Source organism: Triturus cristatus, chromosome 11, assembly GCF_964204655.1.
Source record: "Triturus cristatus chromosome 11, aTriCri1.1, whole genome shotgun sequence".
NCBI lineage: Eukaryota > Metazoa > Chordata > Amphibia > Caudata > Salamandridae > Triturus > Triturus cristatus.
Window position 1 is genome coordinate 1,144,630,057 of NC_140594.1, and position 17,024 is coordinate 1,144,647,080.

Sequence of the window (17,024 nt, forward strand, 5' to 3'; positions counted from 1 at the left end):
TAAAGTATCTTTAAGATTTCACCCACTGTCTTAGCAGGTCTCTCTCCTTCTCAAAACACTCTTGCTGTGGCATAGTTACAGAGGTAATGAGCCTCTCAATTTATCTTCTACTGACTTTATAGTGTCTTAATTTACTGAGTTGGGATCTAAAGGTCTTAAACACTAGTTTGAAGGCTTCCCAGAGCGTTGCAACCTTTTTGACTGTAACTTAATTTGTATTAAAATATTTTTTAATTTCTGTATGTGGTTCATCTTTAAACACTCTACATAGTAAGATAATAGGGGATAGTCTCCAAATACCTACTCTACTAGGTGAGTGGAAGTTTTATACTAAGGCCACCTGTGGTACGCTCAGACAGTATTTTCACCAAGTGTTTATGTGCATATTTCACAAGCCCCTAACCAGAAATCTAATTGAGATATATTATGTACTGGGGAGTGGCAATTGCCTTCTCTGCAGTGCGGGTGGTGTATTTTCTATATATCTATTATAGAAATGTCCCTAAGTCCTGTTGTAATAGCTTTTGTGGCCTATGTGAATCTTGTAATCTGCCGTTGTGCAGATCCAGTACCACATTAAAGTCTATAGCACTTATTATGGATTTCAGAGATTTTACATGTATCTTATTCCATAGATATGTAACAAACTGTGCGTCATCAGCATTGGGACCATAGTTGTTTACTAGCATTCAATTTTCCCATTTAAAAACCAGACAATGACAGAACAGGCCATACAATCTATTTTGCATGAAGCAATGGTAGGGAATTCCTGTTTTGATTGTGGTCCTTCTGTCATATGAGGAGTAAGATGTCATTTAGAAATGACTGGCCCATCTGTTGGTTAGTAGATTTACTAAAATTTATTTCTTGAAACATAAGGATATCGACATGATGCCACAGGGCATATGAATGCACTTGTATTTTGCTCGGGTTGTTTAGTCCCTGAATAATCCATGTGAGGAAATAGCTGATTATGTGTCATTGATAGGACATTTTACTGATTGTGTGTTAGCCGAAGAAAGGTGTTCTTTACAGTTACTTGTGTCATAGTTAGCAGTGGTATTGAGTGTAACCAAATTGTTTGGTGCAAACTAAATTGAATATTACTGCCCTCCTCTGATACACTAGCATTCCCAACTTGCTAGCAAATGTCATAGTCCCTCCTTTTTAACCTTTTCTTCCCTCCCCATAGTTAAGATAAGAATATTTTTTTTAAAAGTCATAATGTAGGTTAATATTGGTCTGGGAGTTTACTGTTGAGTCATCTCGTAGTGCCCAGCATCAGGTCCTGCAAGGATGCATGTCTCGGCCTTGTGGGAGGTGGGGGTCCCTAAGATCTTTGTCATAGAGAGTTGGATAGTATATTACATGAACAACAAGTGGGGAACTGTCTCGTTTTGCCACTAAGGTGTCAGCTGCTATAAGGGGTTCATTTGTGTTTCTTGAAATTATTTTTCATTTGCGACCAGGCCATTGCACAGTTGTTCATGTTGGCTGTTATTGATTGTAAATTTAGGGGCTGCCATGCAGATGGGGGGCCAGTCCGAGCCCCTGTACATTTGACCTGCTTGTTCTCCCCTCCCCTCCCCTGCAGAGCACTTTCTCAGGTAGCTTTTACAGTTTCCTAACAAATGCCATTTCTTTTTGCTGGGTATTGAGAATCATTTTTCTGAATAAAGCATGGCGTATTTTATGCCGGCATGATGCACGGATTTCTGCACATTATGGTAGGCTCATCTGGCTACCTGAAATGCCAGTCTGAAGTTTGGATACAAGGAGATGTGTTCACCTTGGTAGTGCAGATCTCTTTTCTCTCATGCCAGCTGGAGGGCTACATCTGTGTCTCGAAAGCAGGCAATTCGGGGTTTGGCCAGTGCTCCCGGCAGGGGACACCGGGGTGAAAGATCTATGGGCTTATTACACTGTAAACATGTTGGATAATTTTGTCCACACCAAATAATGAGGCCACCATATCCAATACATGGGCTGCCATTTCAATTGTGTTGGTTGATGCTGTGATTCCTAGTATAGTAAGTTTGGTATGCCTCTGGCTTCCATATGTCCATTTCTGCCCTTTATAATAGCAATGATTTTGTTTATGTTTCCACATTTTTCTTTAGTGACATGTAGGTCATCTTCTGTGGTGGAGCTGCGTTGCTCAGCCTTGCCAATGTGTACCTCTCTGGTCAGAGATCTGCTCTTTGCCAGCAGCTCCGCTGTGCTGTGCCTCGCTTCTGACCTGCTCACCTCCACCTGGTAGGTGATCCAGGCTGCTGTGCTCTTTGCCTTTCATAGTGTGCTCTCCATTGTTGCCTGGTATTTAGTTTGTTCTGTCTGCCCCATTGTTGCCTGGTTTTTGGTCTTGTTCTGTCTGCCTGTCTGCCCCATTGTTGCCTGGTTTTTGGCTTTGTTCTGTCTGCCTGTCTGCCCCATTGCTGCCAGGTTTTGTTTTTGTTCTGGTTGCCTGTCTGCCGTTTCTTGGACTGTCACTTGTGACTTGTGTGCTTTTCTCTGTTCTCTGCCCGTTTTCCCCTCAGGTTCAGTGCCCGTTCCCCGTGCCTGCAGCTGCTGCCCCTGTGGCCCCTGCTGGTTCCTGCACCCGCCTCCCAGCTGCAGGTCCTCCCCCCTCCCTATTTAATGGCAGCTGCTGCGGGGGAGCGTGACCAAGACCTCTGACCTCTGGTGTGAGATCTGCTCTTCCCCAGCAGCTCTGCTGTGCTGTGCCTCACCGCTGACCTGCTCACCTCCACCTGGTAGGAGAACCAGGCTGCTGTGCTCTTTGCCTTTCATAGTGTGCTCTCCATTGTTGCCTGGTATTTAGTTTGTTCTGTCTGCCCCATTGTTGCCTGGTTTTTGGTCTTGTTCTGTCTGCCTGTCTGCCCCATTGTTGCCTGGTTTTTGGCTTTGTTCTGTCTGCCTGTCTGCCCCATTGCTGCCAGGTTTTGTTTTTGTTCTGGTTGCCTGTCTGCCGTTTCTTGGACTGTCACTTGTGACTTGTGTGCTTTTCTCTGTTCTCTGCCCGTTTTCCCCTCAGGTTCAGTGCCCGTTCCCCGTGCCTGCAGCTGCTGCCCCTGTGGCCCCTGCTGGTTCCTGCACCCGCCTCCCAGCTGCAGGTCCTCCCCCCTCCCTATTTAATGGCAGCTGCTGCGGGGGAGCGTGGCCAAGACCTCTGACCTCTGGTGTGAGATCTGCTCTTCCCCAGCAGCTCTGCTGTGCTGTGCCTCACCGCTGACCTGCTCACCTCCACCTGGTAGGTGAACCAGGCTGCTGTGCTCTTTGCCTTTCGTAGTGTGCTCTCCATTGTTGCCTGGTATTTAGTTTGTTCTGTCTGCCCCATTGTTGCCTGGATTTTGGTCTTGTTCTGTCTGCCTGTCTGCCCCATTGTTGCCTGGTTTTTGGCTCTGTTCTGTCTGCCTGTCTGCCCCACTGCTGCCTGGTTTTGGTTTTGTTCTGGTTGCCTGTCTGCCATTTTTTGGACTGTCACTTGTGACTTGTGTGCTTTTCTCTGCTGTCTACCCGTTTTCCCCTCAGGTTCGGTGCCCGTTCCCCCTGCCTGCCGCTGCTGCCCCTGTGGCCCCTGCCGGATCCTGCACCCACCTTTCAACTGCACTTCCCTGCCCCTCCCTATATATTAGCGGCTGCTGCGCGGTCACACCGCTGACACGCCAAAGTCAAGCCTGTCTGTGCCCATCCGTGGCCCGACCGCAACCAGCGCCAGCTGCCCTCCTCGCTGTCACCCCCGGAAGAAATAACAACTGCCAGCAGGCCACGCCGAACTCGACCCATGGCCAATTCTCCCACCACCACTGCCACCAGACACACCACCGCTCCGGCCGTCAACACCCCAACACCCTAAGATGTATCCTCCTCACCGTGCGCTCCTTGCACAGACACGCCGTGGAGATCTGGAACCTCCTGAACACCCTCACACCCAACGTCACCTTCTTTACAGAAACTCGGACCAACGCCTCCTCCGCCCCAGACATTGCCATCGCCATACCTGATAGATACAAGATCCAGAGGAAGGACAGCCCCAACCAACCGGGAGGATGCCTCGCCATCACTCACAAGAACTCCCTACGCCTCTGCACCTCCAGCAACACTTTCCCTGCTGCCGAACACCTGCACTTCCATGTCCAGACCAGCCTCAACTCCACACTCCGCGGCACCCTCACCTACAGACCTCCAGGGCCATCTTCACCAACTCCATCATGAACTCATCGCACCCCACGCCATCGCCTCCTTGGACTACATAATCATTGGTGACCTTAACTTTCACCTCGACAATCCCAGCGACCCCTACTCCATCACCCTACAAGACAACCTCACTAACATCGGCCTGAAACAACTCGTCACCACACCCAGGCACAAGGCAGGACACACCCTCGACCCCATCTTCTCAGGAGGAAACAGCGTTCACTGCAGCCACACCACACAACCCCCGTGGACCGACCACCACTGCATACACTTCAGCATCAACAAACCCAAACCGCCCAAACCCGCTTCATGCCCTCTACAAAGGAACTGGAGCAGAGTCACTGAGGAACAGCTCAACTCCTTGCTCAACCACAACACCCCTCCCCCTGCAACTGACACCAACTCGCTGCCAAGGAATCCCACACATGGATCATCAACGGCACAGTCAAATTCACCCATCTAAGCAACTCCAACAGACAAAGCCCCAGGAAAGCCACCTGGTTCACCACAGACCTACAAGAAGCCAGGCACACATGAAGACGCCAGGAGAAGAACTGGAGAAACACCAAGATACCCAAAACCTACACCACCTACAAGAACACCACGACGGAATACCACCAACGCATCAGAACCACCAAAAGTACCTTCATCCACAACAAAATCCCAGCCAATGCCAGCAACTCTAAAGAACTATTCAGCGTCATCTAGGAATTCACCAAACCCCCCAGCGAAGCAACAGACATCACCCCCTCCCAGGAACTCTGCAACAAGCTTGGATCCTACTTCCACCTGAAGATCAAAAACCTCTACGGCAACTTCGATGACCACACACCTGACTCCGCAACCAGCCCACCATCTGGCAACACTTGCCAACCCACCATCTCCTCCTGGTCACCATTCACTACAGAAGACACCACCTCGACCATGAAAGGCATCCACTCGGGAGCTTTCACAGACCTCTGCCCTCCGCACATCTACCACAAAGCCCCCACCATCGTCGTGCCAGAACTACGATGTCTCATCAACACCACCTTCGAGACTGGCATCTTCCCAGACAACTGGAAACACACAATAGTCAGGCCCTTGCTCAAGAAGCCCACAGCAGATCCGACAGACCTCAAGAACTACCACCCCATCTCGCTCCTCACCTTCACTGAGAAAGTTGCGGAGAAAACCGTCAATGCAGAACTGACAAGGTTCATCGAGGACAACGCCATCCTCAACGCTTCACAATCGGGATTCTGCAACAACCACAGCACTGAGACTGCCCTACCTGCTTCCACAGATGACATCCGCACCCTCCTCGACCAAGGCCAGACCACAGCCCAGATCCTACTCGAGCCATCAGCTGATTTTGACACCCTCTCCAACAGCACACTCGCCACCAGACTATGACGCCGGCACACAAAGAACTGCCCTCGACTGGATCTGATCGTTCCTCACCAGCAGAAGCCAAAGGATCAGACTGCCACCCTTCCTCTCCAAACCCACAGAAATCAACTGCTGAGTGACCCAGGGATCATCACTGAGCCCAACCCTCTTCAACATCTACTTGGCCCCCCTCGCTGCCATCGTCCGACAGCACAGCCTCAGCATAGTATCCTACGCCAATGACACCCAGCTCATCCTCTCCCTCACCAAGGACCCCACCACCACCAGATTTATCTTCCATGAAGGAATGCAGAACGTCACAGCCTGGATGAGCAACAGCTGCCTGAAGCTCAACTCAGAAAAGACAGAAGTCCTCATCCTTGGAACCATCCGATCGGCATGTAACAACACCTGGTGGCCCACCGCCCTCGGTATCCCCCCCGCCCCCACGGACCACACCAGGAATCTCGGCATCATTCTCAACTCCTCCCTCTCCATGAACCGACAGGTCAACGCCGTTGCCTCAAGTTGCTTCAACACCCTCCGTAAGACCTTCAAATGGATCCCCACCGAGTCAAGGAAGACAGTTACCCACGGACTCATCACCAGCAGACTGGACTACGCAAATGCTTTCTATGCTGGCAAGAACAAGTCTCTAACCCGCAAGCTCCAGACTATACAGAACACCGTCGCCAGGCTCGTCCTGCGGATCCCCCAACACAAGCACATCAGCAAACACCTATGGAATCTCGACTGGCTCCTTGTCGAGAAGAGAATCTCTTTCAAGGTACTCACCCACACCTACAAATGCCTACACAACACCGGAATCCAATACCTCAATGACAGAATCAACTTCCACACACCCAAAAGGAACCTCCCATCCGCCAACCTCGCCCTCGCCGAAATCTGATGCATCCACAGATCCAAGTCAGGGGGAAGAGCCTTCTACCACATTGTGGCCAAGACCTGGAATAAGCTCACGTTACATCAGATGCGCCCCCACCCTGAATACCTTCAGGAAAGCACTCAAGACCTGGCTTTTTGGATAAACGGAACTGCTGACCCCCCCTAGCACCTTGAGACCCTCACGGGTGAGTAGCACACTTTACAATACCCTGATTGATTGATTGATTGATTGATTGATTGATTGATTCCTGACTAAATGGCTCTTGGGACATGGAGTCCATTCAATAAATCAGTGCATCCAGTTTCCTGTCTATGGACACCAGACTCTGCTGTATGGTGCGGAGCAGCGTTTTCACATCAGAAATCTTCTGTAGCACCAGTTTGCTCACTGGCATCTTCACATGCACATGAGTCCTCCAGATTTGACAACCTCCCTCTTTGTCTGGCATTTGACAATATCATATCTGTGTTACCTTTTTATAAATGGGGGGGGCACAACCACAGCAGGCACCCTCAGGTAGGTCACAGCACTCACAGCCTCTGCAGCCCAAGCACACGTCAGAGTGACTTCCGCTAAAACATTCATGCTGTCATCTGCCATGCACCACCGATGCCCTCCTTAGCAGTCTTTCTCGTGCCCTTCTCAATGCTCATCCCCCACATGAACTCAAAGTAGTACCTCTGCATCATGCACTTGCCTTGTGGTGGGGCTATCCTTTAGTTTGCTGCCTCTAGGCTTGCCACTGTGTTCACTGAAATACCCTGGCCATATGATGAACTGCACCTGCCCTCTGGACCCCAGTGCCACTCCACAATATTTCTGACTGAATCAAGTGAGATCTGGTATTAATGTTGATTAGTTTCCTCATTGCATGCCTCAAGTCTTATGTAGTCCTGAATTACCACATTTTGTTTTCAGATTATGGCATTTGTTTGTAGTTTCTCCCCCATCGATTGCAGGAGTTGTTCTAACAAGCAGCCATCTTTCGCACTGGCGAACTAGCAGACCTTATTATTCCAAATCAGATAAATATGATGGGGATCTCAAGCTCTAAGTGTTATGAGGTTAATATCCTCTTGCTTTTGTTGCCTGTTTTCTTACATCATGAGCCCTCTGAGGTTCACTATTAGGCTTTGTAAACACAGTGATTGGCAATTCTTGGTAGGAGTAAGGAGAAGTTAATTCCAATACTTCAAGGTTTGCAGCATGGATACATTGGATAAATAGTGTCACAATCTTACTTTTAGTACCATCCAGATCAATTGCACCATTAAGGACTTAGAAAAGGCCACCAGAGATTTTAAGTTGGTAGCAGGGGATTGAACCTTTGCTTTATATGTTCTTGTTAGTGGTGCAATTGATGGACCACTCAAGAGTCTGTTCTACCTGAGGACAAAGATTAGATTAACTGTTCTACTTGAATATTCCCCCACCCGGTATCTGTTGCCATTGCCTTAGGTTTATAGGCCATGGGAATGTCTTCATTTTAGTGGCGAATACCCAAATGCTTTGTTCCCATATTTATGATTAATCTATTGTGTTTTCAGTACTGTCAGAATAACTGTAGGTTCCTCTGCAGACCAACTTAGGTTGAGTCAAATATCACTTAATCATCTGCATACAATGGGCATGGAAAATGGCCCCCCCAAATCTTTGACGAGAAGGAAGACGTTTTTGCTAAAAGCCTGGATTAGATATGGTAATAAGAAGGCAAACTAAGTGGGGGCCAATACACAACCTTGTCTTAGGGCAATATTTATCCGAATTGTTTTGACAAAATGCACTCCCAAATCTGCCTTCACTGTTGCCCAATTGGACAGATGCAACTCTCTCAGACTAAACAAAAGGTCTTCAAAAATATCAATTTCCATCAACTTTTTCAACAACAGTTCTCTATCCACAAAAGGGAATTCTGCCTCGAAGTCGACAAAGCATCAGAAAAAAATCCCTTGTATTTCAATTGATATCTAAGCTATTGGTCATAGTAACTTATACTCTTCTATCTAACCCTTCAATGCCTGGAGTAAAATCTAAACATAAGCTTTTACTTCCAAGCCAATTAAACTAGTAAGTCCATGGGATTTTTGGACTTGAAGGGTCATCCTTTTTATGGGCTTAATCACCGCTCCTTTACAGCTTTCATGAAGTGGACATCGATGGTGCTTCATCAAAAGACTAATACGAAAGCCTTTACTGAACAGTGAGTATTTCATTAGGAACAATAACAGGTAAGTTGCCAAGACCTGCCTCCGTGGATAGATTCAGAGACAAAATTACCATTAATGTTGCTTCAGCTAGTAGATTAATCACATTTTCATTACTGATATATTTAAGGGAGAATGCCTCTGTTTGCCCTTGGCGACAAATGTCTCTTAAATAGCTTGCCTAAGGATTCTCTGGCACTACAAGTGTAAGTGATGGAGTTCCTGTGAAGGAATGAGGGATAACATTTGATTTCAGCATCTCTCATTACAATTTGGGGCCGATTACCATGCAGCCCGCAAAGGCTCTGAACAATGGTCGGAGCCGTCCTGGTTGCATCGTAATCGGCCGCTCAGTTTACTATCTACCGCCGCATTATAATACTCGCGGTCGGAAAGTAAACTGGACGGTCATTACAACTGGCTTAAGATGGGCTCATGGAGCCCGTAAGCCAGTCAGAGCCGGCTCGTAATCCCAAATGGCGGGCCTTTCCAATTTGGAATTGTGATGCACGGTTTCATACATGGTTTCCATGCCGGCCTCTCCGACATGGAAACCATGTCGGAAAGCATGTTCGGGGGCCCCCAGCAGGGCCCCCTTGTGCATGTGGCCTCCGGTTGGGGGCCGAGGAGGCACCTATGGTGCCCCCCTGTTGATCCCTGCACCTTTTGGAAGGCACCTTGTGGTGCCTGCCACAGGGTGCAGGGATGAACAACACCTCCCATTTCTCAATAGGACCTTGTGTTATGGCCAGTTTACAGCCGTAACCCAAGCTCCCATTGAGAAATGGGAGTATGCAACCAAATAGTGTTTGGTCGCATTGTAATTAGCCGGTCAGGACCCAGGACCAAGACGGTGTAGGGGAACTGCAAGTTTGCCTGACATCGTAATCAGGCCCTTAGTCTTTTTGTTATTCAGCAAAGCCTTAACGTTTTGTAGCATTAATTTAGCTATCAGTCAACGACCCCGTCACCCTCCACTTTATCTTTCTTAATTTGCTCTTTGTTGTCAGGAGGTTAAATGAAATGTCATCCTTTTACAGTACTTTTTGTAATAGAGTTGTCTGAACACTTTCCACAATTCCACTTTCAGACAATTACCCGCTTCCTTAATGATCATATCATACCAAATAACTAAGTTGGTTTTTACCTCTCCACTTTTTGGCTCTACAATATTCTAAAAATGAGAAAGTTGCTCTCAATGTTTGTAATCCAGGAGGGTAGTGAGATGATGGGGTAACTCCATTCCAAAGGGTAATAGTGGTTTATGTGAATTTGCAAGGTAACTCTTTGTGCCCTGAAGGTAATGATCAGTTTGAAAAACCATGCTTTTTTGGAAATATAATCAGTTGGGAACTACATCTCTGTTGTTCGTTGTCCTTCTGCTCCTATGCCCTCAATGTCCCAAAGACTCTTGTCCAGGTATAACAATTCCTTACTGATTGAGATAAACTGTTTTTCTCCTTCAACAATTGTTCCCATGGCCCCCCTGACTTGAGATCAACTAGTTTGTACCTTACATGGTTTCCTATGAGATTTTACAATAAAGAAGCAATTTAGACAATAAGCTAATGATTGATCATAGGCTGAACTCAGTTGGGCACTTGGTCAGATTGGTAAAATTTGAAAAGTTCCCTAGACTTCCTCTTTCCTGCCCAAATATAGGGAGCTGTCTTGACTTCTATAAAACTGGACACAATTTAAGCGATATGGGCACATAAGTGACCATTCTTTTTCTCCCCCACTGCTCAACAGTTCATCCATTTATTCATTTTTACATGTTCATTCACTCGTCTATCCAACTCCATCCCTAAAAGCTGATTCACTTGTAACCAAAGATTACACTCTCAGCGTCCTGCACATCCTCCCATCCATGGTGATACTCTAAGGGAGTCGTTCCTTTATCCACAGAATTCTTCTCACACTCTCAGGCCTTCCTCGATCCACCTATCATCGCCCAGTTATTAATTTGTCTATCCATTCGTCCATATACTGTCCTTCATTCATTTATCCAACCAACCTCTCCTTTCAGTCATTCATCCGTTTATCCAAAAATCCATCCTCAGATTTTTTTATTATGAAATGTGGCAGCTGTAGCAGGTCAAAACTGCTGAAATTTACAGGTCATTCATCATTTTCAAGAGTAAAGCGAGATATAGAGAGAATATCTCATAATCATTTCCTTAATCAGTCTTCTGTGTTTCTATACATCCATCTCCCCACTCTCATCCATCCAAACTCACAACCATGCACATTTTAAGAAGGCCAGGTCTGTTGAGCTTGTCTTAACTTGTGATAAGCATGTGCCTGCTCAGCAGAGGGAAGTCAAATTGAGCACATTCTCATAGTCATCTAGATAGTATAATTTATATGCATTCACCAACAAACACCCTTGAAAACATATGTTAATATAATAATAGGAAACACATACCTAAAAACCCGATCTTACTGTCCTCTCCTTTTATCCCATTTCCAGCCACAGCAGAGACCAGGAAAGTGTAGTTATTTCCGGGTATCAGCATAGTGATGGTCAGAGATTCATCGACTGTTGTCCAGTTTGAGGCAGGAATCCCTAATACCTTTACCAAATAGTGGCTTTTGTTGCCGGTTGGTGAGAGCCAGCTGAGAGACACGGTATCATTGGTGAAATTGCTGATAATCAGATTCCTGATAACATTTGGTACTATAAAAGAAAGGACACAGTTAGATTGCAGTATCTTGTTTGTGCACATATTTACAGTGTTCAGAAATTAAGCACTGCCCCTTGGGACAGTGAAAATCAATGGAAACGGTTCCCAAACACTAAATCATTTCCAAATCATGTCACATCTTCAAATTCCTGGCTGCATTTCTGAGGTAAACCCCTCCAGTGACAATGCCCCAATGGAGGCCAACACCAGGCCAGAAATTTGACAAAAGTGCATGGGCTTCCAAAGGCAACTCCCAGGGCTCAGCTAACACTGAAGCAGTTATTCCAATTCCCATCCTGTATTGTAGCAAAGCCAATGGAATATTGTAATATCTGATAGGCAGGTGATGGGGGTTCCTAGGCCCATCGAGTTGAAAAGAAATGCAGTAATCCTGCTGATCCGGGCATTTACCCAATTGATGCTGGGTGCCTCAAGCAGCTGAAATTCCCTGAACAAAAATGTGACCAAGTGCAAGAAATACCCAAGGGAATCAGATGTGTTAAATCTGATCCCCCTGGTTAGACTCCATTCTTAAGAGGACTCTCAGGATCGAACCTACAATCCAGTGCTTTTCCTGACCTTCAAGACACAATTCCAGACAGTGATAGTATCTTGAGACGCCATATTTACTGGTTTTGGAACTGGAATATTCATGATTACGGCCTAAGAGTGTAGGGATGGTAAATGGGTTTTAGCATAACAAACACTTTGTGCTTCTCACAGTTAGGTACTGAGATTCCAGAAAGAGGGAGGTTTACATTCAACACAGAGGTGCTTGATGACTTCTTGCACTGATTTAACACACTCAGAAACATTACTGAAAACTCTAGTACCATTAATCAAGGATGTAAAATGAATGACTCCCATCTCCACACCTGTGTATTCAGAAATGGCCACACATTTCCCCTCTCTTAGGGTTGTCTGTCACCAGGACAGAGACCACAAAGGTGTACAAATTTCCTGGTGTTAGGAAGTTGATGAGCACAGACTCTGATTGCACCTCAATAGTATTTGATGGTTCTCCCATGACTTCTATCACATAAGAGCTCATGTTTCCCTCTGGAGGTTGCCAGCTCAGGAATACCGACTGGGTGGTGATATTGATGGCGCTTAGATTCCTGACTACATCTGGCACTGAAATAAAAGGACACAAAAGTTTTGATTACAGAACACAGAGAGTCCGCCTACCCCCGTTCAGATCCGAGGCCACCAAAGTCATCTGCGGCGTACCACAAGGATCATCACTCAGCCCCACCCTCTTCAACGTCTACATGAGCCCCCTCGCAGCCATCGCACGCCAACACAACCTCAACATCATCTCCTACGCCGACGACACCCAGCTGATCCTCTCCCTCACCAACGACCCCGCCACCGCCAGAACCAACCTACACGAAGGGATGAAAGACGTAGCCGAGTGGATGACGAACAGCCGCCTGAAACTGAACTCAGATAAGACGGAAGTCCTCATCCTGGGATCATTACCCTCCGCCTGGGAAGACTCTTGGTGGCCCCCTGCCCTTGGCAGCGCACCCAAACCAACAGACCACGCACGCAACCTGGGCTTCGTCCTGGACTCCTCCCTTTCCATTACCAGACAAGTCAACGCCGTCTCCGCATCATGCTTCAACATCCTACCCATGCTACGTAAGATCTTCCGGTGGATCCCCACCGAAACCAGGAAGACGGTCACCCAGGCCCTCGTCACCAGCCGACTGGACTACGGCAACTCCCTCTACGCCGGAACCACAGCCAAACTCCAGAAACAACTCCAGCGCATCCAGAACGCCTCGGCACGCCTCATCCTGGACATTCCCCGACACAGCCACATCTCCGTACACCTGAGAAACCTGCACTGGCTCCCCGTCAGCAAGAGAATCACGTTCCGACTCCTCACCCACGCACACAAAGCTCTCCACAACCAAGGCCCAAGATACCTCAACGACCGCTTGACCTTCTACACTCCCACCCGCCAGCTTCGATCAACCAGCCACACCCTCGCCACCGTCCCCCGCATCCGAAGAGCCACAACAGGAGGAAGATCCTTCTCCTACCTGGCTGCCAAGACGTGGAACTCCCTCCCCATCCACCTCCGCCTGACCCAAGACCACCTCTCCTTCAGGAAGCAACTCAAGACCTGGCTGTTCGAGCAGTAGCGGACCCCCCTCCCCCAAGCGCCTTGAGACCCTCTGGGTGAGTAGCGCGCTATACAAATGCTTGATTGATTGATTGATTACATTTGTATAAATGGAAATGGAAGCAATTATTGTGCCATGATGCTCAAAGTTCATGGCACTGGTCATGGAAGTGCAGGGGTACCCTTTAGCATGTCTTCAAGCACTTGTATCTTTACTGTCTTTCCATCTACCAATGTGTTGTGTAGTCCAGGTCTTTGGCCCTGTCTTTCTTAATTCTTGATTCTCTAGATATTAATCTGCTGAGAGAGAAATCTGCCAGGGGGTTACTGCGATGTTCAATGGTACAGGTAGACAGACCCAAATGTATCTGCCCAAGATTTGCCCCAGGACTCTAATTAGGAGGGACAGGCTGTCACAAAAAGGACAGCAATCTTCCAGCGATGCAAGGGTAATTATGGTGCTACCATTAATTTAGTACTGATTTGCTCAGACTTGAACACATAAAAACGGATACTTTTTTTTTTTTAGAGTTTTACATAGCGCAAACTAGACCCGAGACATCGGGTATCAGAGCGCTTCACATGACCACCAGCTTCGTTACAGATGGGCACATTAATTTTTTTTTTTGTTAGGCACGAGAGATTTAAGTGATTTGCCCAGAATCACAGGATGTTGAGTGTCGTTGCCGAGACTTGAACCCGGTTCCTCCGCTTCAAGGTCGACCGCTCTAGCCCTAAGGATACATCCTCTCCCCAAGTATGACATATGTGTTGCAAAGTTATGTGCCTTCAGTTGGGCCTGTGAATTACTCAGTTGATGTCTTTATAATATGTCTCATTTTTGCTTTGAGATGTGAAGATCCCATCATGGATAGTCTTTTACAACTGCATTGGTTTCTCGTTAACAAGCACTTTATGTTTATTGGCTTTTAGTCTGCCATTATGAAATTCAGGCTACTAGCCTTATTGTTCATAATTATTGATTCTTGACATTAATCACAGAACACTCTGTTTGACCATCCTCAGCCGCTCCATCTGAGTGTCCCAGGCCACAAGGTGAGTTTTCAGTGGTGGGCAGGACTTCCCAAAAGGAAAATTTAGGCATGAGTCTATACTTCTACTTAGAATGAACACTTAAAAGTGCTCACTTTTTAGAAACCACTCAAACCTAAATAGGTCTCCATTTTCTACCCAATATTTGATTCATTGGGTTCAGTTCATGATCCCAGTGTTGAGATGCACTTTTGGGTCTCTCCTCGTGCTTTATAAATTTACATTAACTTCCTCCAGCTGTTTCATAAATTTTTTTTTGTTTCAACTTCACGAAACAAACTCTTTTAGTAGGGCCTATTCGACTCGCACAACCCCACCAAACACGTCTACACAAAAAATGGAAAGGACTGACCCGGACACATCCAAACAGGCAAACAGAGGGCCAAACTCACAACCACCCCATATAACACACCCACCAAAAATTCAAACTGAGCCCCACCCACAAATGGACCAATAAAAAGGGCCCACACACACAAACCATGAGCCTTTGCAACAGACTCACTGCAGCTACAGAGCACACACAAAGAACTGCACCCATCCACCTTAACATATACACCTTCACACACCCTCCTTCACACATACCCCCTCTCCACTTTCAGACACACACCGTCACATTCAGACCCACACACCCACAACCATCCACACCCTCGCCCCACACCATGCCCACCGACAAGAATCCAAAGTTCACAAGGGAGGAGCTGGAGATCCTTGTCAATGAAGTCATCAGAGTCGAGCCACAGCTGTTTGGAACATTGGTCAGATAGACCAGCATAGCTGAAAAATCACGCCTGTGGCAGAGGATTGTCGATAGGGTGAATGCTGTTGCACCCATCAGAAGGACCAGGACCGAATGCCAAGCCAGGTGGTACGATCTGCGGAGGGCGGTCAAGAGAAAAATGAATGAAGAGCACGCCCACACCAACATCACTGGAGGTGGTGCGCCCCGCAGACCAGTACATTACCATCCCTGGGAGGAGACGGTGATGGCCATGCTTCCGCCGGTGGGAGTACATGGACTCCAAGGACTTCCAGAGCCTGGTGAGTACACAAACAACTTACGTAAGATGGGGGTAATGGCATCCACACCCCAATGATACCAAATGCACGCAACTACCCCAAGCCCTCACCCGCCAGAACCACAGTCACAAACAACACGACTGCCAATAACATGTGTATGCCCCATTGCGAAAGCAAGGCCATGCTATGTCCCATGCTACACGAAGCACCAATCCAAGAATGGATGTGCGGTATGCTGGGAGGGTGGGTGCCCCAAAACGCATGTTTGAATTCCAAATCAGACACAATTGCCCTCATCCCATATGGCCCAGCTACATACCCATGCACCATGCGCAATACCCAGGGATTGGGAAAGTACTGACAAGATAGCTCACACTTGGCCCTGGTGTAGGTAGCACAAGGCCCTCCTGTGACCAGTGCAAACACAAACACCAACACAACAAGGTCAGATATCTAGAACAGGAACTCACACTCACTGTCATGGCAGCATGCTCCATGGGGGGACAGCTACATCACCTGGGAGCCCCAGGGCCAAATCACACTACACCCACCAGCAGGCCCTGTCACACACACCCCTTACACAAGCAGACACCACCAGGACAGGCAATGGATTTACCCACTGCCACAATGGACATGTAACACAACAAGACCAATACATAGCCGAAGAAGCACCAAAGCCACAAATGGACATGTCAAAGACTTAGGAGAACATATCAATCTGTCCCCCGTAACATACCCATCCACAAGTGAACATTGAGGAGAATGCTAGGCACATACAACTACCTGGAGGAACAGTGCCAACTTGAATGTGTATGAAACATGCATGTTGCATGAAATAGCATTAAAATTGTCTGTCTCTGACACACAGGGCAACGTGATGAACATTCCCCCAACAATGGGGGTGAAGAATCACAGTCACAGGCTCAGGAGGAACCGGATCCCACCAGCAGCGAAGCCTCTCAACACTCGGTGGATGACCCCGACCGACCTGGACCCTCTGGTGTCCAAGCCCCTGCAGAACCTGGTTTAGGAACATCTGTGCCAACCACCCCCCCCCATTCCTGCCACATCACAGGAGACATCCAGGAGCCCTGCCCGCAATGAACAGAGCCAGTCTGACCAGGAGGGACAAGGTGCGGCGGGCACCCAGGAGGAGGCAGACAACACCGCCACTGCCATCCCTCAGGGGTCCCGTCAACCCGATGTGCCCACAACGGCAGGCCAGGCTCGTGTGGGCAGGGGTGGTGGAAGTGGAGGCAGGCGGAGGCGAGAACCTGACCAGCCAGCTGAAGGGACCAGTATGTCACACATCCGCAACATCATGGAGGCATACCGGCGTGACACCAGGGAGACCAGCGAGGTAGTGGTGACCCTCACAGAGATCAAAAACCAGCAGGCCAAGCAACACGCCAGTCAACAACAACACCAAGGACGGATGGAGGCAAGACTGGCTG

At 47.8% G+C, this 17,024-nt stretch overlaps 1 protein-coding gene across 1 annotated transcript in view; it reads right to left on the reverse strand.

The window, feature by feature from the left end:
• LOC146788598 (tenascin-X-like) overlaps positions 1-17,024 on the reverse strand; it is a 694,637-nt gene that overhangs the window by 259,656 nt on the left and 417,957 nt on the right. Inside the window, exon 23 of the mRNA XM_085633173.1 lies at positions 11,108-11,359. Within this exon, the coding sequence (XP_085489299.1) occupies positions 11,108-11,359 (252 nt within the window). The remainder of the gene's footprint in view (positions 1-11,107; positions 11,360-17,024) is intronic.